Source organism: Tetrao urogallus (genome assembly GCF_951394365.1).
Source record: "Tetrao urogallus genome assembly, chromosome: 2".
NCBI classification, from domain to species: domain Eukaryota; kingdom Metazoa; phylum Chordata; class Aves; order Galliformes; family Phasianidae; genus Tetrao; species Tetrao urogallus.
This window is the reverse complement of record NC_136814.1, coordinates 48,562,654-48,587,998: the sequence shown is the minus strand read 5'-3', so window position 1 is coordinate 48,587,998 and position 25,345 is coordinate 48,562,654. Positions and strand designations below refer to the sequence as shown.

Here is a 25,345-nt window from a genome sequence, read left to right as displayed (position 1 = left end):
ATCAAATCCTTTCTCTTAAGGAGGATTTTCACCAGTTCAATTAAAGCTACTCACTACAGTAAAATAAGCTATGAGTATACCAGTGGCAATTTTTAATCCGGTAGACTGTGCTCAAACACTAGAAAATTTTGTTATGGCAAATCCATTTGTAAGCCATAATTTCGTAAGTTTCATAAGCCAATATGGCTTCAGAGACTAACTGTTCAAAGAGCTTTATCAAGCCATTAGCTGGTGATTAAATTTTAGTTTAATGATTTAAGGTAAACACTATTTGTAAAGGTTTAGGAAAGATGCTTTCATTTTCTTCAGGATTTCTTCAGGCACTTACCCCATTGGATCCAACAGCACACAGCCATGAATGATGCTGGTAATTTTCTGATTGAAACATGTGATGAGACCATTTCCAGAGACCTTAAGCAGCAACTTCTGTTACTAAATGGAAGATGGAGAGAATTGTTTATGCAAGTGAAGCAAGTATGTGTTTTTGCTGTTGTTATTTTAAATACTTATATTTATTTTGATATTTCCATGTCAAGAAGACAGTTTGCCTCACTAGCAGGACTGTAGAACAACTTACTAAAGTGCCTGTTTATACTTATTTATATTAGAATTGAAACCTTGACAGGACTTAATTGCTATTGGGACATTTGCTTTGTTTATATTTTTGATTATACAGTTTTTCAATTTTCCTTTTATACATTTACAGCTAATATAGTCTGTATTTTATCTTTGCAGTCTCAATAAAATGAATATTATTCATTCATAACTTCTAATTTCTTCAAGGAAATAATCAGTTTTACATGCTTATTCTTACTGTAAGCTTTGTAAAACTGGGTAGCTAAAACGGTGAACACAAATATTGCTCTTTAATTGCAGTTATGTTCAGTTACTGTACAGTAATACTACTGTATTGTACTGTACTGTAATACTACTACTACCACAAGTAGGTGCAATGCAAGCTAGCTAAGTGTTTCCCAAATCAGTCAGACATTATGTCAGTCTCATGCAACAGGAAGCACTAATAATAGGTGAAACAAGCAAACAACAACAAAACAAAGACGTGTCTCCTAGAAGACATTCAACACATTGGAAAAGTATTTTTTTCTTTAAAAAGCAGAGACAAGATAGGGTTATGCAGAACTATTTCACACCCTGTAAGCAAATAAGAAAATATAATTACTAATTATCCATACATATCCAACAGTGTTTTCCCTTTTCAATGACTTTTAATCAGCAATTGCTTAATTGAAGATGTTGAACTTGTTTTCTATCTTATTTTAGTCAAATTAAATGGAAATGCAAATAATGACTGCCCTTGTTTTTTTATTGTAATTTGTCCAAACTAGATGACTCTCAAGATAATTATTTTTTGCTTTTGATTCACTGTGGAAACTATAGTGTCCAGAAAAATGCATATCTTGCCCCACATAGAGAGGGAGCAAGATTTTGAAAAATCAGCAAAAATATTAGCACACAAAAAATCTAGAAAAGCAGATGGAGGGAAATGCCTGTAAAATCTACTCTTGTGGATCTTTCAAAATTCCAATTGTAAGTGATGAGGAATTAATTGATATGTTGATTCTAGGCTAGAAACAAATGACAAGAGTTCTTTGAACAATCCATTTAGAAGGCCTAAACACTTCTATGAATGTCATTCTTTTAATTATCAGCACTACTGAAAATAACCTTAGTTTAGAAGATTAGTTTCCGTTATTTTACATTTTATTGAATAGAATTTTTCTAGTAAAAAAATTTCTCTGAAAACATGCTAATTCCCTCAAGGAATTGCTTAGTTGCCACATTTGGGTTTATTGTTGTTGGTTTTTTTTTTTTTTTTTTTTTTTTTTTTTGCTATATATTTTCACAGTATGCTCGGGCAGATGAATTGGACAAGATGCAGAAAGAATACCTGGACAGTGTGGCTAATTTGACAGCTTTTGTTGATGAAAGTAATAGAAAATTTTCAGCACCCGTAGAAGTGTCCTTCTTAGATGTGAAGATGTTTGTACAAGATCTAGAAGTAAGTTTTTTCCTTCCATCTGTTCTTTCTCTTTCATAAGAGCAAAATGTTAATTCTAAAGGTAAAACAAAATTATTTTGGGATACATTTTTAATATTACTTTTTTTCACTCATTGTATTCTTGAATAATTTATCTTATAGCTAACTTAAAGCCTTATATTTTATGGCTGACATTTCTAGAGCATATTTCCAAAACTCTTTCCAACTGGATATTGGTTTATGTTTAATTTCAGTTCACATCTTTGTGAGCTGACCAATTGTGTACCATCATAATATCGTGACAATTTTCATTTGAAATATTTGAAACATTGTCCAATCTTCACAGTCAACCATGACAAAAATTGGAATGTATCTCTTACGTTTCAGTGAATGCATAAATACCATTGCTGATTTTTTTTGTTGTTGTTGTTAATTTTATTTTTACAAAATATTTGTTACAGAACATTAAGCAGAAATTGCCTGCCATGGAAGCTCAGTACAAAATGGTTGCAAGAACAGCACAACTGGTTATGAAAGAAGTTTCCCAAGAAGAAATAAACGAAATGCTTGCAACTTTGACAAAGATGAAAGAGCAACTAAGCAAGGTTGCAGAATACTTTTTGTTTTTACAGACATTAAACTAATTAAACCAGTAACCACTAAGCTCCAATGCAAAAAAAAGAGATGAAAAAAATCTAACTGAGAAATATTTATGGTAACAATTGAGTTAATTCAGATGTAGAAGATGCTATTACTTCTACATTTCAAGATTGTTATCCTTAAATGGATTCTTTAATTAACATATTATTTATACTGACCTTAAAAGAAGCAAGTAGCAACTATATCAATTTACATGCTGATAAAGTTGCTGTTTGCTGAAATTTACTGCCTTCTTAATAATTATTTTTTCTTTAAAATGTCAAATAGGTCAAGGAGAATTCCTGTGCCCTACTGTATGAATGTCAGCATCTGCTGTCCCCACTTGAAGAACAGGAGAAACAAATCACGAATTTCTATGAATCTCTTGAAAAGGTCAATGAAATAATTTCTATCTTGGATCCTGAAGCACAGCCTACAACTGTTCTGAAGCAAAAAGCTCAAGTAAGTTTAGAAAGATATTCACTTTAGAAAAAGCTTTGCTTTCTCTAAGTATTCACAACTTGATTTCTAGATTTTTTTTTTTTTTAATGGGAAGCAGAAGTTTATATATATATAAAAAAAAGCCAATAGATTTAATTTGGTGTGTATTTATATGTGCATTAAATGTCTTATTTCCCAATGACTTCAAGAGTTCGTATTATTTAAAAAAAAATCTGGTGAGTTTCACTGTTTAATCTTTCCTTCTACATATGAACACCATGTTACTGACATATCCAATCTGCTGTTTACTAAGTATCTTGCAAGTCCTCCTTTCCTCTACTTCTGAAAGCTGCCCAAACCCAGAATGCTGTGATAAAATTGTTTCCTCTGCAGTTACTTAACATCAAATAACTAAAATCTACTCCACCCTATGAAGGATACTGACTTCTGCTGAACAGATTAAACAATTTTTTCTTTTTTTCAGATTGTATAAATTCATGTGTTTTTCTTTTTTTTCCCCGAGTCTAATTCTTATTACTCAGTGCTACTTGTAATAAAATTTTAAATCCAATAAGTGACTGGAAAGATTAATTTGTTGAAAGGGAAGGCTAATCTGCTGTTAAGATTTGGCATTCTTATGTCCATTTTTACTATAGTCAACTTAGACTTGCACAGTAAATCAAACATCCCATAAAAGTAGTCACATATGTATGTAATGACCTGCATTCTCTGAAAGCTGTCCCAATGGCTTTGGTACATGTCTATGTACTTATTTATTTTTTTAACAGATAGAAATCTATTTATCTGTGGAACTCTGCAGTTATGTCCTGTGTTATTCCAGTGAACATTTTTGTAAAATCTTTTTTTTTTTTTTTTTTTTTTTTTTTTTTTTTTTTTTGGTGCTTTGGCTTTGTCCCTTTTTTTCTTAGTGTTTAAAAAAATCTTCCAGTTATTTTGCCAAACTTTTCTCTCCTTTGTTCCTGGCCAGGGTGGATATATGTTTCTTTCTTTCAGGATTTGGTAGCTTATCAAGAAAACTGCAAGAAAGCTTTGTCCCTCATTGAGAGAAATAGTCAGAATATTCTGCAGTGTGTGACTTCTAGTGAAGTGGTAAAGCATTTCCATCACTCGACATTTCAGAAGAAAGTTACACAAGTTCAGATTACTTTTCAGGTAATTACATTTTGCTGCATGTTTTTGAAGCCTTATTCATATGCAGCTGATGCATCTTCCCACATCAATATTTCATTGCTCTGTAGCTCTGTTGGTACCAAGTGGTCAGGGGGCTGAGTGTTGTCTTCCACCCATGAGATCCTACACCATTTTTTATTTCCCCTGACTTTCTTGCCTTGACTGATTACTTCCCTTTATATTCATATACATTCCCTTTACACAAAGCATGCAAGACAAAGTCTGGCTGTTGCTGTTACTTCTCTGGCACTTTGTGTTTTCTCAGAAAATGCAATAGATTCCGAAGATGAAATTGCAAATACTCATTTTCTAACGTCAGAAATGCATAGAATGGTCTGGGGTCCCCTTTGCCTTTAGATTTGTATTTTGTTACTAGTAATACTGATATTTTAAGGGCTAATTAGACCCAGTCCAGAGTGATCCTCACTAATGTCTTGGTTCAGATCTCCAGATGTAGCGTTCTATATGAATGTTCAGCTAAAGAAAATTATCTGTGTCAGTAAGGAGCTACCCTGAGATAATTTATGTTGCATTAATTAATTAAAATTTATGTTGCATTAATTAATTAAAATTTATGTTGCATTTTGGGGGCTCTCATTAAAGATTCACAATTTTTTACTCAGAATTTAGAAATTATTTAAATTATATTTATGTTTACAGAGGTGGATACAGTTGTGCTTTCAGAAATTTACCGTGTTAAACATTAATAATTCTGGTTCTGTAAGGATGAACCATGATTTCTCTCTTAGCATACACATACATAAAAACATATGAATTCAGAAACTGGCTTTTACTCACATAAAAACTGCATTCTTACATGATTCTAATATTATAAACAAAGTTATCTTTAAAGACTTTTAAGTAACCTTTAAAGAGTCTTACAAAATATTTAAATTGACAGCTAAGGATTTGATTAGCTCACTGGGTAAAACTGTTACAATTTCTAACATTGGGATGAGAAATTGGTGAGAAAATTAGTCTGTGGTTGGTACAAAGTTCTGGATTTATCTTGGTGCAGCTGAACCAGTGAATGGTTTGTTTCTTCTGTTAAATTTTATTACTCGATTCACTAATGCAATGTGACTAAGTTTTCAAAACAAGAAGAGTAGGAACTAAATCACAAAGCTTTTCTGTCTGCATTAAGCAGCTTTTTATCTGGATGCACATGTGGCCTACTAGTATGATTACTGTGAACTTCCTCCAGATCAGAAGTTCTGTAGTGTGAAAGTGTTTGGACCTGTAGGTTAAACCATCTTTATTCTTTCCCTTTGCTTTTCCCTCCTTTTAAGCAGAGGTTGATGCAGAAGAGTGTAGCGTGCTGCCAGGAAAAGTGCAATGACAAATGTTTAAATATTTGAAAGAAATTGTCATTTACACTTCACATTTAAGGGAGAAATGCTAGCCAAATGGTATATGCATTTTGAAAGTATCACACATCAGATAGCAGTATCTCCATCAGATAGCTACCCATTTTATTAGAATTGAAGATAATATGAACCTTTGTGTAGGTAGTAGAGTTGGAAAAATGCAGGTGTGAAGGGGGCAAGAGAAACATTTCTGAATGGATTGTATCAGCAAAAGTGACACTAAGTAAATGCATTTTCATCGCAAAACAGTAAATAGCAATGAGAGAGAGTCCATTCATTTTTCTTTTCTTATAACTCAGAATATGGTCAGGAAAGCTGGTGACTGGAGGAAAAACATAGAAGTAAATAGCCGTTTGATGAAGAAATTTGAGGAGTCTAGAGCAGAACTGGAGAAAGTAATACAGATTGCCAATTGTTGCTTAAAAGAAAAAGGAAATCCTGAAGAGCTTCTCAGAAAGCATAGCGTGAGTAAATTCTCTGATTTTTCTATGACAATTTTTAAGTGCAGAAAGACTACTTAATTTTAAAACTGTCATGGGTTTCTTCCATGTGTTGAAATAATGCAGCTCAGATCAAACTAATACTAAGATAGAAAAAGTTAAAAAATAAAAATAAAATAATAATCACTCTTATTGATGAATATAAGTAACCAGAAAGTGCAGAATGCAGAACCTCTTAGAGGCAGGGGTTGATTCTGAAGAACTATTTGGAGTGAGAATGCTAGTTACATTTTGACCAACTCTCACATCAGCTGATGAGTTTTCAGATGAATTAATATTCATGTCTGTATTATAACTATTACTTAAGCAAGTGACTTTAAAACCTAGTTCCTTAAAACCCTATACCAATGTACTATCTAGGCATCCCAGAATTCATTATTTTTCTGGATTATAAATAGCTGGAAGTTTTCCATAGCTCAAATTCCACTTCATTTGTATAGCAGAAGTAAATTTGAAACTTATGGTGTATGTTAGGGAACTTCGTGCTAGCAGGTATCAGTAACCAGCTTCATCTTCTCACCTGTCCACCTTCAATTTGAACTCAGGAATTTTTTAACCAGTTGGACCAGAGAGTCCTAAATGCCTTCCTGAAAGCTTGTGATGAACTTACTGACATCCTTCCTGAACAAGAGCAACACAGCCTGCAGGAAGCCGTGAGGAAACTCCATAGGCAGTGGAAGGTGAGTGACACTGAACAATGTCTCTGGAAGTTCTAAATGTTGACTTGAGAAAGCTTCCACATGACTTTTACAATGAATATATTTTAAGGAAGATGAAGGAAGAAGTTACGTTTTTTGGCTTCTTATACAATTATATTTAAAAAGTGCTTTTCAAAATCAGCTACAACTACATTTGCAAACACCAACGGCCAGATCAAGTGGCCAGCAGTTGTCTCTGTATGCAGGCAATGATAACCGTGCTGAAAAACTTTGCTGAGCATAGATTTCTTTAAGCTGCTCTTTAAGCTGATATAGGACTGCAGTTATTTTCCCAACCTTAGGAAATTTGCAAAAAAGCAAATTTGTGAGAGATCACTCCATCAGTTTAAATAGTGTCATCTGCCAAAAGCTCTAAGAACAGAATAAATATTGCCCATAAGCTATGGATTTTGTTTGCCTGCTACAGCACATTGCAGGTCAAAGCTGGAGTAATGGATGAATGATTTCTCACTGGAACACTAACAATAACCTCTGGAAGCAGGTGTGAATACAGCTTCACTATTATTGTTTGCTTTATTGTTTTTATACAGGAAATACTTGAAGTATCTTGCCAAGGATCAAGATGTCTCTGAGACACTTATGTACATACATACACATATTCATGTTCATATATATACGCATAGTCCCAGAAACATGTGCATTTATCATATTTATAAGAGAATTAGATGTTGGTAATAGGGTCATTTAATTTTCTTAAATGAATACTGAGAAAATCCTATATATCCATTCAAATATCTGATATAGAATACAAAGCATGTGTTAATAGATAATTTAACCGTATTAACTTCACACTGAAGTTAATGTTTTATCTCTGTGCTTATTTATTACTCCTGTGGGAATGTAGGATCTTCAAATGGAAGCCCCGTATCATCTGATCCATTTGAAGATTGAAGTGCAGAAAAGCAAGCTCCTGGTCACAGTGGAGGAGTGCAAAGCTGAACTAGCTCGACAGAATAAGGTGCTCACCAGAGAAGGCAAAGAAAGGATGATTGAAGAGCACAAGGTATGAACTATATGTCAGAAAGTGGGTATTCATAGAAATGCATCTGAATGTAATGATAAACAGAAGGTCTAGCCATCAGACACTCTACGCACCACAAAATTAGATCGTTTGAGCCTTCAACAAAAAGTTTCACTTGGAATTGATCCTTTCATGCTAATATCTAGGAGCTCAGTTAAGAGCATGTATGACATAGGACCTTAGTATAGCCTAGAGCACAATGTAGATAGCTTTATGAATTCTGCCAATTTATATTTTTGCTAAATTTTCTGCTTTGTCTCCCATCAGTTGTTCTTTGGTGACAAGGGATCTTACCATCTCTGTGAGAAAAGATTACAACGGATTGAAGAACTGTGCCATAAACTTCCAGTTTCTGATCCAGTGAGGGCTACATTGGAAAGTAGCCAACGAATCCTGAAGGAGCTCAAATCTCAGATAGACAGTACCTACACAAAACTAACAGAGCATTTAGACATCTGGAAGAGCTATACAAACAGGTGTCAGTCCAATTCCTAGATGGTTCTGGTAGTGTCTTACGTGTGATCACGCCTCTAAATGTCATTATAGATTCACATAAAGAATGATAAATACAGTGTTGTTAACTTCAAGTTACCTATAATTATACTTAATGTAGTGATTACACATATTATGGTGGGTTTTTTGAGGGCCTTATAATTATTGCCATAAATTTAAAAGTTACCATTTAGTGGTGTCCATTTTTGTCTAATTTTTTCATTGCTTTGAATTAAATGATGTTTTATTTCAGATTTTCTGAATTGGCAAATTGGATTTCATCTACAGAAAGAGAGCTAAAGAGGATAAAGGAAAGTGTCAATGATACTGCTAAATATGAGCAATTTAAATCATCTGTTGGGGTGAGACATTGGCTTATATTCTAACAAAGCTACTGTCATTGAAACTGCGACTGGATAAAAATGTACTATGAGTAGTGCAGCTGTTTTAGCATGGAGACCATAGATAAGATTCTGCTGATTCTTGGTATTCTTAAATACATTTCCAGGGAGAAATTTCCACATGCAACAATTTGTGTCAAAAGTGGCTACTTCTACTATTTTAGAAAACAACAGATCCCTTTAACTGTATATTCGGAACATTGAAAATACAGAATCAAATAGATAAAGTAATTGCACCTCTTTCTGCTGCATATACAGTTAAAAGTTTTGAACAAAGAAAAGCCAAAATTTCTGGACTGGATAGGAAAGATCAAATTAGTCATACATTTAGGGCGAGCTTCTATAGTAAAATATCTCTTCCACAGTACTATAGTAGAGGAGGCAGAGACAGCCTACCATCCACTTTTGCTTTGCATTGGTAATTGGTAAGAGAAATGGTAGAAAAGCTGAAGATTCTGTCCTGGTCCTTCAGATAAAACCTAACTTTTTTATTTCTTCCACCCCCCCTATGCTGGGAGACTAAACAGGAATATCACATGCCATAGCGGGTTGTGTGAGAGTCATTAACTGATTTTGAAGTCTCCTAAATGTGGAGGTTGGTGGCCCTGCCTGTGGCAGTGGGGTTGGATATTCATGGTCCTTGAGGTCCCTTCCAACCCAGGCCATTCTGCGATTCTATCTCTGCAGAAAGACATAATTAGGGTGACCTTGATAAACCAGAAAGACTGTTAGCTTAACGGGTACTCCTGCTGCAGAAAGTCTGATTTTTATTTTTGATGCAGTTTACCTGCCAGCAGGATATCATCAGCACTGAGATCAAGACATCAAAAAAATTGAGGGGAAACGGTTATTAAAATAAGTAATAATAATAAAAATACACAGAACTTAATGTGTTTATAAAGCCTGTGGTTGGGAAAGCATTATTTAAAGTTTAAATTGTAACTAAGTGATTTCATCACTATATAAAAAATACATACATGGTATCTACCATCTATCTGTTTTCTATAGGTAAAAAGTACTAGTTTGTAAAGAGAACGTACTCCTCTATTACTTTATATGAGGTAGCTCTGAAAAGACTGCTTAGCAAAAAATATAGCCACTGATTGGAACGTAATCAAATAAGGGATTCAAATACTACATTTCTAGTGTTTCAAGATAACAGCAAAAATAGTATGTTTATATTAATAATCTCTGAACTGATATAATGAGTGGAGTCATTAATATTTCGCTTACTTGGAGAAAATGGTTTTTTTTTTCTTCCATAGGAAATCAGGCAGCATATTAACAAGGAGGGAGAAAATCACAGCTGGCTGAAATCTAGACTTGCAGTTATTACTAAAATATGTACCGATGTGGAGGCCAAGAAAACAGAAGATGAGCTTTGTAAACTTTCCAGTGACTTCAAAGGACTTCTAGATTTGCTGGCTGAGGTACAGTATGAGGAAAACAAGAAACCTCCATTTACAATGTCACATGAAATGACATAAATCATGGCTCCACAAGTATCCTACTGTGTATTTTTAGTTAAACTGCAAACATTCAAAAATGAAAATAATTTTGTTTTTTCGGCAACTAGCAGTAAAAAATTGCTGGCAGCATTATATTTGGTTGGCTTTTTTTTGTTTTTATTTGATTGGATTGTGGTTGTTTGTTTTTTAACAGAATTTGAGTGTCTTAGTAAATATTCCTAATAAATATAAAAACAATATCTTTAGAGACAAAAATTTTCTAAATTCATCTTTTCTAAAGATGAGTTTTCTAAAATTAATTAATTGGCAAAATCCATCAACTATTTGGTATATAACTTGATTTTAATATTGATTTGTGATTTGTGCTGAAACAATAAAGAAAATATTGAGGTGGTTTCCAATCAAGACATCAAGCATGCACTGAATTTGCAGAAAAATACTGCATGTGTCTGAAGTCTGAAGGGTAATGAGATACTGGAACTACTGAAATCATGACAAGTTTCTGGCCAAAAAGTAGAACTTCTCAGAATCCAGTGAACCTTTTACTTCTGTGGGATCTCAGTGACTTTACTGCTTTATGATTTTTACAGTAAAACGACAGATTAGGAGAAACTTCGTACCTGCTCCACTTAGATAGCGGAACAGATCTATTTGGAAAACAGTCCAGTATAGAGAAAGATTTGATTTCAAATTCTATAGTTAATGTCAATTCGTGAAGACCTTTTAGGTTTTCTAAATAAGTAGGAGTTCCACCAAATTTTTCTGAACTTCCGTGGTATGAAAAGTATGTTTGGAAAATCAGTAAGAACCAACATTCTGATTTCCAAATTACTGGAAGTAATTATTTTTTAAAAAATCTTACTTTTTGAATAAGAAAGTACTTAAGCTTTTTGTTTCTTCCAAATGTCAAAGCCACAAGGAGTCTGAATGATCTTCTGCAGTGAATATGAACTGGAAGGAAAACAAGAGAGTAAGGGAGGACAGAAAGAAAGTTGTTTCTTTGATCTAGAATGCTATGAAAATCTTAAATTACAGAAACTGTCAGGACGTACCCTTTTCTGATAATCAGATACAAGTAGCTAGCTAAGTCATAGAAGAAAAGATCTTTTTGATAACTTGAATAAATATATCATTTTCTTATAAGATTCTGTGATCTAAGATTGAGAATTAAACCACATGCATGTTGTAGTCTGTAAAACCAAGGTAGCAGCGGGCTTTAACATACTTGTGATTAGACAAGGCTTTGCTGAAGAAGGTCTGAAAGGTGATAAACTTTGTGAATTGAGTAGCATATGCTTTTCATAATTTGAATCAGCTTGTAATGCTGAGGACAGCACATTTTCGAAGTTATCATCACAAGAGTTTGTCACAGGCAGCTCTTTGCCTTTTGGCAGTGTAGTAGGGAATATGCCTAAAAAAGACAAAGATTTTTAAAGATTTTAAGTCTACGTTTCACTCGCCAATGTAAAGCTGGAGGTGTATGCCAAGAATTCTGGAGATAAAAGTGGTTTTAGTTTAGACAATTCACTATATTTTTACAAAAGGTATTCCAAATACATATGTGCATTTAAAATATAGATGTATCTTTTAACATGAAATACATACAATTATAATTAATTGTAGATTGAAAGGACATTAGGTACTGTTGGAGATTGTGTCCAGTATAAAGAAGAGGTTAAAAGTGCAATCGAAGAGTTAATCAACAACTCTAAGGAAGCCCAAGCAGAAGCTGAAAAGATCCTGGATACGGAAAGTTTATTGCAAGCTCAGCAACTACTGTTTCATCATCAGGTACAGTAATTTCTCCATAAATGTCCACATTTTATCATTTTCTTTAAGGCAGAATGTATATAATTACCAAATTATATTTTGTCCAGCGATATAATTCTCAAAGTTTGCAAGAGTCATAACCAGGAATAACTGATTTTCTGGTAATTCTATAAAGCAAAACATATCAAGAAATACATTATGCAATTTGGGCATCCTTCTGCTTTCTAATGCAGGTTGATGATATATTGCTTTGATCAATCTGAGATTTCGACCTATTACTCAGACAGTGCATGACAAATTCATGCATTTGTGGATACTGCTGCAATTACTCAACTTATCCAGCTTCTAGAACATTCATTTGGATGAATGGCCATATATTGCCACTTTCTATTTGTATGCCACATAAAGTGTATATACTTTTCAGAATCCGTGTCTTGTGCTTTATGAGTATATGAGACTCAAGTAATATTTCCACAATTTATTCCCATTCATTGTTTGCATTGTATACTCCATTGCAAACTGCAAAATGCAGTTTCTCCATGTTTCCCAAACAAGAATAAAAGTCTGATCGCTCTTGCTGTATGAATCCTTCTAGCAAAGGACAAGGAGACTCCGTGCAAAGAGACAAGGTGTGCAACAGCAGATTTTCCAGGCTAAACAGTTGCAGATTGAAGGTGGACTACCAAGTGCAATGCAGGAAGATTTACTAAAGCTAGAAGGAACACTGGAGAACATGCAGCAGACTATGGAGAAACGTGAAGAGCAATTGCAAGTGGGTACTTGAAAACAAAACTAAAAGCATATATTCTATTCTCCCTTCTTTTTTTTAATTAGTGGGAAAAAAAATATGCAAATAGTCAGGATGTAGTTTCTTATCTCTGAATCTTGATCCTCAGGATCTTTGTGATCAGTACCTTCATAAAAAATTCTTGAAGCTTCTACGTACTTAATAAAGAACTAGCATTTTGTTTGAAAGTATTTAAAAGTCCCAAACTCTCTATCATAATATTCTCTGTCATTTTTAGTAGCCATCTGTGTATTACTGTTTCAATTAGCTAATCTTTTCTTCAGGTTAATAAAACGACTGTGACCTTTAATTTGGAGTACTCAGCCTGGATGTTACAGTAGTAACATCTGATATTGCACAAATATAATCTTTGTCTGGAATGTTGGAGTACTTGTCATCCTAAATTTAGAGAAGAAAGAAGCAGTGACAGAAAAAAAATTGATTGCTTTGGACTGTATAACTTATCACTGACTAAACTGGGATTAAAATTTAAAGCTTCTTGCACCCATATCTGGATTGTCCTTTATATTTCCCTAAGAAGAATTGGAATATAGCTGTCCACTACTTCACCTGACTGTTTACAATCATAAAAACTATTCCCAGTGTTAAAACACATGATGCAAAACGTGATCAATGGAGCCTCAATAACTTCAATAATTTATTATAAATACATTTTTTCCCAAATACAAAATCGTAATTTGGCTGTGCTTTATTTCAGAATCAAGAAAATATTTTTGTCATAAATAATTTGTAATAATTCTTGTAACTGGCAGTATAGTCCTAGTCAGTAAAATGTTGGTCAAAAAGAAAAAATATATCCTTATGTTTCTTCACAATTTTCTACTGTAATTTTTTCATGAGAAGACTTGAAAATCCTTTTAGATATAATACTGATTCCTGCCACCATAAGCCAGTAAGCAACTGCAGTCATCCCTTCAGATGTATAAGTTTTAAATATAAAATATGTTTTAAATATTCCTAGCAGTTTAGAAAGCGTGCAAAATCAGTGAATTAGTGTAAAAATGAAAGCTTTATTGTGTTCAGGACATTTTCATGTGTAGAATAGGTAGCATTCCAGGAGAAATAGTTTTATTTTATGATAGGAATTTCTGGGGTTTTTTCCTTCTTTAGTAACTTAAAATGATTTTTTTTTCTCCTGTTTGTCCTTTTTGTGGTTCCTTTCCAGTTCATTTGTTTTCTTGTTTTCTTTTTTGTAGGTCACAATAAATAAATGGGAGCAGTTTGAAAGAGACAAAGAAACAGTAGTAAAATATCTAAATCAAGCAAGCTGTGCGCTTGAACGTATCTTAAACTTTAGCAGTTTAGAGAGCCTCTCCTCAGAACTGGATCAGACAAAGGTATTCCCTGTGAGAAATACAGGAGCTGAGATATCCTCCTGCTTCTTTTGTTAGCATGTCCAAGTGCATTGCATACAATCTTAGCATGATTACTGCTAATGCTGGTACAAATTGCCTATAGAGATTAGAGATTGCAAAAATCGTTCAGAGGTAAACAGTTATTTCATGAAAAGATCATGAAGAATTACTCAACATCCATAGATGAAGTAAATAGATGGGGGGGTAAAATGATTTTGGGGGCTTCCCATTTTATGTTCAGCGAACATTTACAGTAGTAAGCTAAGCAGCATCAAGCTTTGACATACATAAAGACCCACATACAGTGGCTCTTTGCTGGTCATGTGGCTTATGCAAACTAGCACTCGTCTAGTCTGAAGAAGGCAAAGGAGAGACTTCCATTATAAAGAAGCCATAAGTCAGGTGCTCTTCATATGAGAAGAACATCCCAGCCCATTTTATTTTCTGCTACAAGTGATTGACTTTCCTGAGTGCTCTGTATTTCTTTAAGTTTTTACACTTTGATGGAGTTTATACAAAATTATATCCACCTTCTTGACCGTTCATATTTACCATGTATGACAGAAAACAGTTGGTAAACAAAGTGAAATTACAAGCTACAAGATATTACAAAGACATGTCTGTAAGGGATAGTGTCTAAGGGTAAATTAAAGATGATTACTGAAAGCATATAATATTCTGAAGTTCATAAAGAATTTTCTTGAGGAGCTATAAGAAAAACTTCCACTGGTTGAGCTAAAATCTTTTGAAAGTATATAGTTCCCCTAGCTATATTTTATTCAATATAGTTTTGGTTTTTTTTTTTTTTTTTTTAAATGAACAAACTTCTTTAAAAACAAAAACAAAAACAAAAAAACAACACCAACTTCTTAAAGGCAACATGGTAGGTAAGCCTTCTTTAGAGATTCCTTCTGTGTATTTACACATTCATAATACATGTTTAGGGCACTTATGACTTCATAAAAGTGCAAAACCTTTTTCAACCACAAACGAGAAAAAATAATTTTGGTGAAAATATATGAAATTGTACAGTTGTGCTAATATGTCTTATATCATTACAGGAGCTTTCTAAACACAGTGAAGCCATGGCAGTACAAGCTGAAAACTTGGTGAAGAATTCTTCTGAGATACAGCTTGGTTCAAAGAGAAAACAAGCCCTGCAGCAGCAGGCAAAATCTATCCAAGAACAAGTAAAAAAAGTGGATGTTACTCTAGAAGAAGAGTATGTTCTTAACAAGTCCTAATGTTTATTCTCCACTATAAGATTGTATTAGATCTCTAAAATCCCTTGATAGTATTTTGTGATATTTCATCAGCTCCATCATTTTCAACTCATCATGGCATAGCTACAAGATTATAGTATCAAATATGTCAAAATGCAGAATTGCAACACATGCAAATAAATCTGTGTTAGGTAATACATTATTTACAAAATTACTGTAGTTGCATTTGTCTTATCACAGTTCTTATCTTTAAGCCCCAGTAATTAATCTAATTTCTCAAATACTGAATATTTTGGGAACAAAAATTCTCAGTGCAAATATGAGAATGTCTACCATGTTCTCAATTTTTATTTTCCCCTATCTCCATATGAATGTAAAGAAGTGCCTTTATCTTAGTTGAATGCCTAGATTTTATTTCATGGAGAATATCAAAAGCTGTTTCTGCCATTACAAATTAACAAGGCATCATTTGCCAAAGTATGGCTAAAGTAATAATGTTTAATTTCCAAAAAAATATTCTTAACTGCTGTGAATATTTGTAGCTTTTGGCATTTGTTAAAGTCTCATCTTTTTTTTTCCCCGAGTAACTCAAAGTTATTAAGCTCAAAGTCACTCTACCTGTACTTCAGCTTTTGCCTTTTTTTTTTTTTTCTTATATACACATACATTTGTATGCGTGTTTGAAATTTGTATTTTTAGAGCTGACCCACAAATGATGGACAATATAGGCCTATTCTATGTTGTCTTACTGGATTTATGGTGCAGATTAATTTGCCATACAAGTTTGAGAAGACACTCTGTGGTGGAATACTAAGTATCCCATCTGAATATGAGCAAAAGACAATGCCATCATTAATGTTTTGTGCTTTTTCCCTTATTGACCGTTGTTATGCTACTATGAATTAAATGCATTTTTCTCTCTGGTGTAAAACAACAGTTTTTGAACAGAGAAGAGTTATAAAACTAGCCTCTGCAACATTAACTTATTAATTGCTGTTGGTCTGATTTATTTTTTGTGTTTCACTCTCTTCAGGATGGAGTAATGAGAGTGATTTATAGACAAAAAATTTACCATATCTTTCTGAATATTTTACCTTTTTCTCCAAAGTTACAGAAAAAGAGTGATTTTAGTGTCCTCCTTCTTTTATATAGGAAATTTATCCTTCCAGCAATGAGGATTTTAAAGCCATCTACTGCTAAATGAAAGCTATGTTGATACTCCCTTTTGATCTCAGTGTGGAAGAAATCTTAGCTGAATGTATGCATTATGCAGAATGTCTGTGGTATTGTGATACAGCAGATAATAAAATAACTCTCTTCTGCAAAATGTGAAAATGAACAACTCTATAGTTAATCTGCAGAACGCACAATCAGTGTGTAAGAGCTATGTTGTAACTCATATCAATAAAAATCTTTTTCCAATAGTTTAAACTGAATACAAGTGGTGCATATATCAGTAAAAAGAAAAGGTAAATTTATTTGAAAATAAAAAAGGAAAAATAGCAAGGCCAAATTTTAGATGCCATATTTTCCTGCAGCTTCCTCTAGTGTTACTAAGAGAAAAATGAAATGAAAATAAAAACTTCTTTTAAAATGAATGTTTTCTAGAAGAAAAATGTATTTTGGAATTTTGTAATATTCAAACTTTTCTAATGATGTTTTTGTATAGTCAGCAAAACAAAAACTCCATGCAGGACCTACATTAGCACTGATATCTTTACAATGACCAGAAATTAACAGAAACTTGTACATAGGAAGTTAACGTTAGGTCTTGTAAGGAACTTAGGCCTCTTATATGTGACCACACATTGGGGGTGTTTTACTATCCATAAGATATAAGCATCACTCACGTACAGACTCTTTTTGACATATATTGGCTTTGAAACATACATTAGAGATATATATGTATATATTTCAAAGCCTACATATATACACATATATATTCACTTTGGGATAGTTGAGTCATCTCTTGATTCTTTGGCTCAATATCAAATAATTGCCCCAGGAAAAAGTGATTTCCTATGTAACAGGCAGATTGTTGTTGTAGAAAAAAATCAAGTCCAATAAAGCCATCAATCATATCTAAAAACATTTACTTCTCTAATATACTCATTATAACACTTCTACTTTATTGATTTAAAGGCTCTGTCAACTAACATCTGTGCACAGTAATCTCTATTTTTAGATGCTTGATATAATCAAAATTCCACGTAGTTCCATATAAATCACACTTTCTATGATATACTTCCTGCTGTCATGAAATTCTTTACATACAACTGGTCAATGAAATTGTATTCTGTTCACCTTTTGGTGTCCACATTATGCCTAATGTAATTGTTTGACTGCAGGTGCACTGTCTAAAAGAGAGCCAGGTTTGAATTGAATTGCATATCTTGGTCTTCTAAAGCCAGGATATTTTAAAATGCCTTTCCTGTAGTCTGAATTAGTTACATCTTTATTCAAGCAAGAATATGGACAACTTCATTATATTAAACTGTTTATTCTCTCTAATTAATTTGGTTAATTTTAGTCTTAAAAGAATGGAAATGATGAAAAACAAGTGGGATCATTTTGGCAAAAATTTTGAAGCTCTGTCCACCTGGATAGCTGAAAAAGAAAAAGAACTGGAAACTTTGGAAACACTCTCATCTCCTTTGGACACACAGATCAGCCAAATCAAGGTGATTAGTTCTTGTTATGTAGAGCATTAAAGAACAGGGTGATTTTTGGTTGGTTTTTCTTTTTTCTTTTTTTTTTTTTTTTTTTTTTTGTAGAAGCCAAGGAGAACAAACATTTTATGCGTTTCAGAACAAACATGGTATAAAGATGACACGCTTAGTATATTAAGATACCAAACAGTAACATTTTACTTAAGCTGAAGGAAAATTCTTCTGCCTTCTCTGTTAGTGGTTATTTCCAGATATGGAGTCTTTGTGCATATAGTTAATTATTGAATTTATACTCTTTATTTTAGCAAAAAAAAGTAGATACATATATACAAAGTCTATATAGGTGGTGTTTTTTTTAATTAAACATGCATCATCTAGTGGATATTGATCTACATTTTAATCTTTCTAGCTAAAGTTATAATTTGATTTATGTATGTTTTATTATGAACTAATAAAGGAACTATTGCTTTTTGTAGCTTGCAAATCTATATTCCATTTTTTGCAATTACATTTACAAAGTCCTAAATTCTGTGTCATTTAGTTTCTCGTTGCAAACTAAGATGCACATTGTCTCCAAACATTTCCATTTCAAAGTCTGCCTTGATATCCTTCCACTAAGAAAATATTCCTACATGGGGCTGTGTCTTTCTATGGGATCAGATTTTTTTTTTAGTGTGTTTACAATTTTCTTTAATTTGTGACCTACCTACTCTTCAGAAAGTGCAAATTGTGCAGCCTTATTGCAGTCATGCACCTGATTGATGATACATATTTCAAAAAGATCCCATCGTTTTGTATGATGGAAAGATTTTACCAACAGACATTTTTGTTTTTATTTGATCACAAGGTCATACAGACCAAGCTAATTAACTTTATTGATTTTATCATTGAAAAATAAAACAATGCTTGTTCTTCTGCTTCATTGCTACAACTCAAAAGCAGCTTCCTTGTGGTTCCAGTTCCACTGGTATACACTGTCATCTATTCTTATTTGTCAGTAGTTACTATATAGGATGCTAATGTTAAAGACAGAAAATAAATTGATTAAATGATATTAATATTGCATTACAGTGTAATAATTCTTTCCTGTCTAAATGGAGCCTAAATAAGCTCCACCACTGCATTCAGGCCAATATTTCAGACAAGGTCTTCCATGCTATATAAGCAGATAAATAGTAATTCTATCAACATCTTCCAAGTTTCTGGATATTCCAGCACAATTCTTCATTTAAACATGTCAACAGAATGAAAATGGCTGAAAGGTAGTTGTTTCAAATGTTTGAGTAAACAGAAACAAAAAAAAACCCTGGTAAAATTGAGGGTTCATAATTGAAACTCAGGTGAACTAAGCAATTTTATGAGCAGTTATAAGTCAGATAACATCAGACGTGGATGTAGCCTGAGGTCTCCTTCATGAGCACGGTTCTAATTTTGCAGATATTGCTGTATTTTAGTGTAAATTTCCTGATGGATTAGTTTGTGTCACAATGCTTATCAGCATATTTTAGTTCATAATTCAGTGCACATAGTTCATAATTCATAAACATCATTTTAGTAAGGATTTGCTAAATGAAGAGAAAATAATTTGTTCTGATACATTTGAATGAACAGATATTTAAAAAAAAAAAAAGGAAGGGGGTCAGCTGAATATAACTATCATGAATATTAGTGGTAATATTCTGCTTTTTATGACATCATTTGCAAAACCCAAATGATGTCTGAAGTGATGTCTGCAGAGCCAGATTTTCACCTACGCATTTCTCTGAAATTCCTGGTGGACAAAATGACAGTTCTCACAAGGAGTGAAAACTGGTGGTAGACTCAATGAGATCCTGAAGGCCTCAATTATACACTTTCTTTTATATAACTGAGTGAATTTAACAGAAGAGTGTGGGAGTAAATAAGTGCGGCCTAATTTGTATCTGCTGCATTGTTAGATAATTTCAGCTTAAAATAGGCGAATATACTATTTTTCTTCAGCTTCGTGTTCTCATGCAAAAAAAGATGTTTTATAATCTGAATTAATTCAGAATATATCACATAAAAGGATGCATAAATGGTTACAGAACCACATTCTTTTTCCTATACTGTCACCCTACTAATTCTAGACTCAATGTTGCCATTTCTGAGCTGTCTAATGTCATGTAAGGTACTGTACTTTTACTGCAGTTATACCAGAAAGTAGGCATGTTTAGGCCTATGAGGGTGAATTTTAAGGAAAGTTTTAGGTTGATGTCACACGCACACATATCTTAATATTATTATGTCTGAGAATGCTGGTGCCTCTTCCAATTTCAATGAGATATTTAGGCTCACTCAGTTCCCTTCCTGATACACATTCTCCAGCTTTTTTGGAGAGAACTCCAAGGACATGCTACACCAGCAGAAATTAAAAGAACTCTGTCATGAAAACAAAAAAAAAATCTCCAAGTTCTAAGATGTTTTCTGAACAAGCAGCCACCAAATAAAAAGTACCAGAAGTTTCTCTCTTGCCTATTGTAGCTGTCAAGTCTCCCTCTAAATTGCAGTAAAATCACCAGGAGGAAATTGTCTTAGACCTGGTGAAATATAAAGTCAGTAGTTACGCATTTAGTAATGGATATAGAAAATAACTGCAAAGTACCAAAGCCACTGTCACAATAGTTTTATGGTAAAATCCAATTTGTACTTCAGTTAAGTTCTTTATATAGTCTCTGCCTGGGAGCACGTTAGCCTTAACTCAGCATCTAAATTAATTTATATTCTATTATACCACACTATCATTTTAAATTAGAAAAGGAAACAAAATAGGCACCCTTTTCGTGGCAGACTGATTTTAAGAAAAAAAGAAAGGGAGTTTATAGGGCATATTAGAGACTTTCATAACTAGATTTTTCAATAAGTCAATGAACTCTCCTCTTTTTAAATAAAGGACAATGGTAACAAAGGTGAAAGAAAGAAGAATAGAGTATATTTCTAAGAGTTAAAAAATATTGTACTTCTTTGTTTACTATTACTTTACATTTTAGGTTATTAATACAGAAATAGATGGTAAAATAAATGGAATCTCAAAACTAGAAGAAGAAGCCAAATCATTTACCCAGTTTGTTACTTCTGGAGAATGCGCACATATTAAAGCCAAACTGACTCATATCAAAAGGTATTGGGAAGAGCTAAGAGAACATGCACAGAGATTGGAAGGAACCATCGCAGGGAATGCATCAGCACAGAAAATATATGAAGAAAGTCTTAAACAGGTAGACAATACAAAATCTAATGGGTTATTTTCTGCAATTTATAGAATTGTTCTGTTTTTCCAAAATTGAATATAAAATGCTATATTTTACTAGAATGAACTAGAACATGAGTAGCTTTTTAAGGTAATCACAAGACCTCTGCAGGTACATTTTTGCTCTGAATGACTTAAAAAGCAGGCTTGGGAAGATATTTTAATATACACACTGAAAAATGTACACTGTCTTTTAGAAAATCTGTATGAGTCTTCTGGATATTACAGTGGTGAAACACATATCTATGAATTCTGTAATTTGGTTGTTAGCATGCATGTGTGATACATTATGAGGAAATTGAACATTATCTTGTCCCAGTCCCATGGAGCTGTGTACAGTTTGATTTTTAACTTCAAAAAATACTCAGAACTACAAAAGACTAAAATATAATATTTTCTTGGCACTAAATATTTATAAAATGTTATTTAAAGCATGACTGTATTTCTTGCTGTTTACAGACTGTTTTTATTTCCTTTTCTTCATAGGTGCAGCAGTCAGTGTCTGAATTTGAAACTAAGTTAGCTGAGCCTCTCACATCGTGCACTTCATCATCAGCAACGTATGGAGACCTACAGGATTGCACGGTGAGCATGTGGCCTGTGACTTCTGCTGCTGAGTCAGGGAAATGCTACCACACTGAGCTCCTTACAAAAGCCCCAATAAACCCCCAGGCCAGGGGCTGCCTGAAGTCCTGTAGCCTATGATGGAGGCAGGGCTGATTGTCAGGGTGGGTCGACCTGGTGAAGGCTCCAGAAGACATTTTCTGCTAAGTCTTTCACTGTTTCCAACATGTTTGGAGGGCTTTTCCCTATTCTAGAGAAAGGAAAGCCTTAAAAGTATGATTCAAATGTTCAGGTTTTCATTTTTAATTTTATGCATCTAGAGCATTGTGAAAAAAAAAAAAAAGATAAGAAACATTTCTAGGATACATTGTTCCTCGAGGATTTTTAAGAAACTTGCGTCTTGATATAGAGAATTCTGATTAAAAACATAAAATTAAAAAAATGAATTGCCCTGGAAGTTTTTTGTTTTTTGCTTTGTTTGTTTGTTTGTTTGTTTGTTTTGGACAATGCAGAAACTGAACGGTTCTGGCAGACAAGATTTTGTCTGAGATGCTAGAAGTCTCTTTGTATTTGAGTATTTGGTTGAGTCCATCATAATTAGAAAGCAAATAATGGACTGGTATTCAGAATACATATAAAACCCAATCTCTTATGAATTTGATGACATAGCTTCCCTTCCCTTTCCTTTCCTTTCCTCTCCTGAATTTGTAATATGTTCTTGCCATGATAGTCTTTATCTTCCATTCTGACCGAAGTTCACTGTACATGTTCCTTGTCTTTCCCTTATCGTGCCATAGACTGCAGTCCTCTCAGTTTGGAGGGACTATTTGTAATTACTGTATCTGTATAAATTAAAGCATGCTATGGGGGGTTTGGATACAGAGTTGTCCTACATGATCATTCTGCACTGCACACCTGTTCAGAATATCTCACTTCTCTTTCCTGACAGGCTTTTCTTTAACACTGTTAAGATAAGATAGTCTTTCCCCACTGCAGGCTTGTGGTGATTGATACACTTGGGATGTGTGTATCTAGGATAGATTATGAGTTAAATGTAATATATAAAGTAACTTTCTGGTCTGGAAAATGTGGCATTTTGTCAAACTATGGGTATAAGTATAGAATTTTTTTCCAACATCATTACTGTAGCTTTGATGTTTATGTATACAACTTCTTCTTCTTCTACATGTTCATTAGGACCTTTGTCATACTGTGGAAAAACTGAGTAACACACTGGCCTCTCTCTCAGTCTGTGCCCGAAAGGCTGCCAACAAAGAAAAAGCTGCTCAGGAGATTACAGCATTACAGCAGAGATATGAGAAGGTATTAGAAAATGCTAAAGAGAAACAAATGTTGCTGGAGACTCTTCTGGCTCGATGGCAGAAGTAAGTAAGCTACTACGTCTGCTATGATGGACACAGAGACCTTTCTGCTGTCAGACTATGAGATCAAGGGGAGGGCTTGTTTTGGTAATGCTCCACACGTAATTTTCTCAGGCAGGAGAAAGAGCTGTGTGCTTTCCAGATCTGGCTGGAAGGGTGTGAAGCTGCAGCCAGGCCTTCAGAGCAGTATGTTTCTGCTGACAGAGTTAAGCTGGAAGGTGAACTGCAATCGCTGCAGGTATGTTTCAATGGAAAGACTGAAACATTCCCCCACATTTCTGTAGCTTTTAAAGGATTCAGTTGTTCAACTGTCATCTGAAAAGTCACTTGATTCTGGGCTTTAGAAATGTGTTAGGGAAATACTACACCACAAAGACAAGAAAATGACAGGAAAAATGTTATTTGCAAATACAGTATGCCTGCTCAAGAAAAATTATGTTCTAATATATCCTATTATTTATCAAAGAAGGATATTGATCTGCTTCCAAGATGGTCATTTCTCTAGAGAAATTCCTTTATTAAGCAATTCTGCTCCCTTAGCCGCCTCTTGTCCAGGCTAATTAGTCCCAACTCTCTCACCCCCTCCTCGTAGGAGAGGTGCTCTTGTCCCTTGATAACTGTGGCCCTTTATTGGATGCTCTCCAGAATGTTCATGTCTCTTGTCCTGGGGATTGCCCTGTTTCGTTTCAAAGTATGTTTCACATCCAAGTGAATTAATACGTATGTAGCTCTCAAGACTCCTGCATTCAAATTAACGCGTACAGTCATGAGAAGATGATTTAGTACATATATTTTGGAAAGTCTTCCTCCTAACAGACTATACCCCCTTCACAAGTGTAGCTGTCTGCTTCTCCAGCCATGTTTGTGGGTCATATTCCAAATGAGTCATATGGCTAGGTGTAACATTTTGTTCCTCGGTGCTGGGATGCTGCTGAATCTCCAAGTCAGAGCTCTGTAAAGATAATTATTAGAGCCTTTCAGATTCCATTCAAACTAAAAAAGCCAGATCTGTAAAGCTCCAAGAAGCCAAATGCACAGTAATAATCTTCTGTTCAGAAAAGAAACTCACTGCTATTTTGCATGCTCCACTTTGTCATAAGTATAAAAACAAAAAAAAAAGGCAGCAAAAAACAAACAAAAAAAAAACAACAAAAAGACTTTTGAAGAATCCCTCCTGAATCACAATTAAAGATATAGCTATATAAGAGATACTGAGTACCCTCATGCTCTCATAGATCTCAGTTCCTCTAAGTACTTAGATGTACTCATGCACTTCTCTCAAAGTGGTGTATTGGAAATCCTTAGCTATTTTTTAAATAATTATTGCTATTTGGCATAATATGACGTCATATTGAATCAAAATGCTGTACATTCCATTGTTTTCCCAGGATTTGCGAGCAGATTTTGAATCTCATGCTTCCGTCTACGTGAGCCTATTGCAACTAAATGAGTCACTGTTCCCAACAGCTTCCAAACAGTGTGTGAAAGCAATAAAAGAAAAATGTAAAGAGCTGGATGAGAGGTGGAAAGCATTACCTCAAACTATTGATAAAAGGTGTGTGCTTTAGAGTATTTTTTTATGTGTTAAATGAGAAATTCATATCCAAAACATGAATTTCAATTCTGAAACGTGGTTCTACAGTACAACCATTAAGAAAACAAACATGAAAGGATTTAAGGGTGCTCTGTGCTTCTAGGAATGGAGGATGGTGAATCTCACAGATTTATCATGTCTTTTCGCATAACTTCACCCTGCTTTTTGATAGATTTCTGTCACAAGGAGTATGAGGCAGGAAGTGGGATTAATGTTTTGTTTCCTCAATTATACGTTCCCACCTAACTTCCTAAAGTACTTCCAGAATATGTACTATCTGTTTTTCATTTCTTAAGTTGTATTATTTACTTTGTGCAAAGCTATACCTTTGTCCTATAAAACCCATTTTGGATGTTTCATTTTCAGTGAATAGTATAAATTCTCAATTGTTAGGCTTCTGGCTCATCTTCAACTCAGGAATGTTGCCTCTTCTTTTGAAAATATATGTTACTATATATTTAGATTGAAGTTGA

General features: G+C 33.8%; 1 protein-coding gene across 1 annotated transcript in view; it reads left to right on the top strand.

Annotated features, from left to right (window-relative positions):
• Positions 1-25,345, top strand: part of LOC306958740 (nesprin-1-like) — a gene marked incomplete at both ends in the record, with an annotated part of 192,381 nt that overhangs the window by 31,340 nt on the left and 135,696 nt on the right. Inside the window, 20 exons of the mRNA XM_079550331.1 lie at positions 1,868-2,020; positions 2,461-2,604; positions 2,927-3,100; positions 4,094-4,252; positions 5,937-6,101; positions 6,683-6,817; positions 7,701-7,859; positions 8,145-8,353; positions 8,623-8,731; positions 10,036-10,200; positions 11,863-12,030; positions 12,605-12,781; positions 14,014-14,154; positions 15,234-15,394; positions 17,926-18,076; positions 21,073-21,300; positions 21,819-21,917; positions 23,094-23,281; positions 23,393-23,516; positions 24,667-24,833. Coding sequence (XP_079406457.1) covers positions 1,868-2,020; positions 2,461-2,604; positions 2,927-3,100; positions 4,094-4,252; positions 5,937-6,101; positions 6,683-6,817; positions 7,701-7,859; positions 8,145-8,353; positions 8,623-8,731; positions 10,036-10,200; positions 11,863-12,030; positions 12,605-12,781; positions 14,014-14,154; positions 15,234-15,394; positions 17,926-18,076; positions 21,073-21,300; positions 21,819-21,917; positions 23,094-23,281; positions 23,393-23,516; positions 24,667-24,833 — 3,176 coding nt within the window. The remainder of the gene's footprint in view (positions 1-1,867; positions 2,021-2,460; positions 2,605-2,926; positions 3,101-4,093; positions 4,253-5,936; positions 6,102-6,682; positions 6,818-7,700; positions 7,860-8,144; positions 8,354-8,622; positions 8,732-10,035; positions 10,201-11,862; positions 12,031-12,604; positions 12,782-14,013; positions 14,155-15,233; positions 15,395-17,925; positions 18,077-21,072; positions 21,301-21,818; positions 21,918-23,093; positions 23,282-23,392; positions 23,517-24,666; positions 24,834-25,345) is intronic.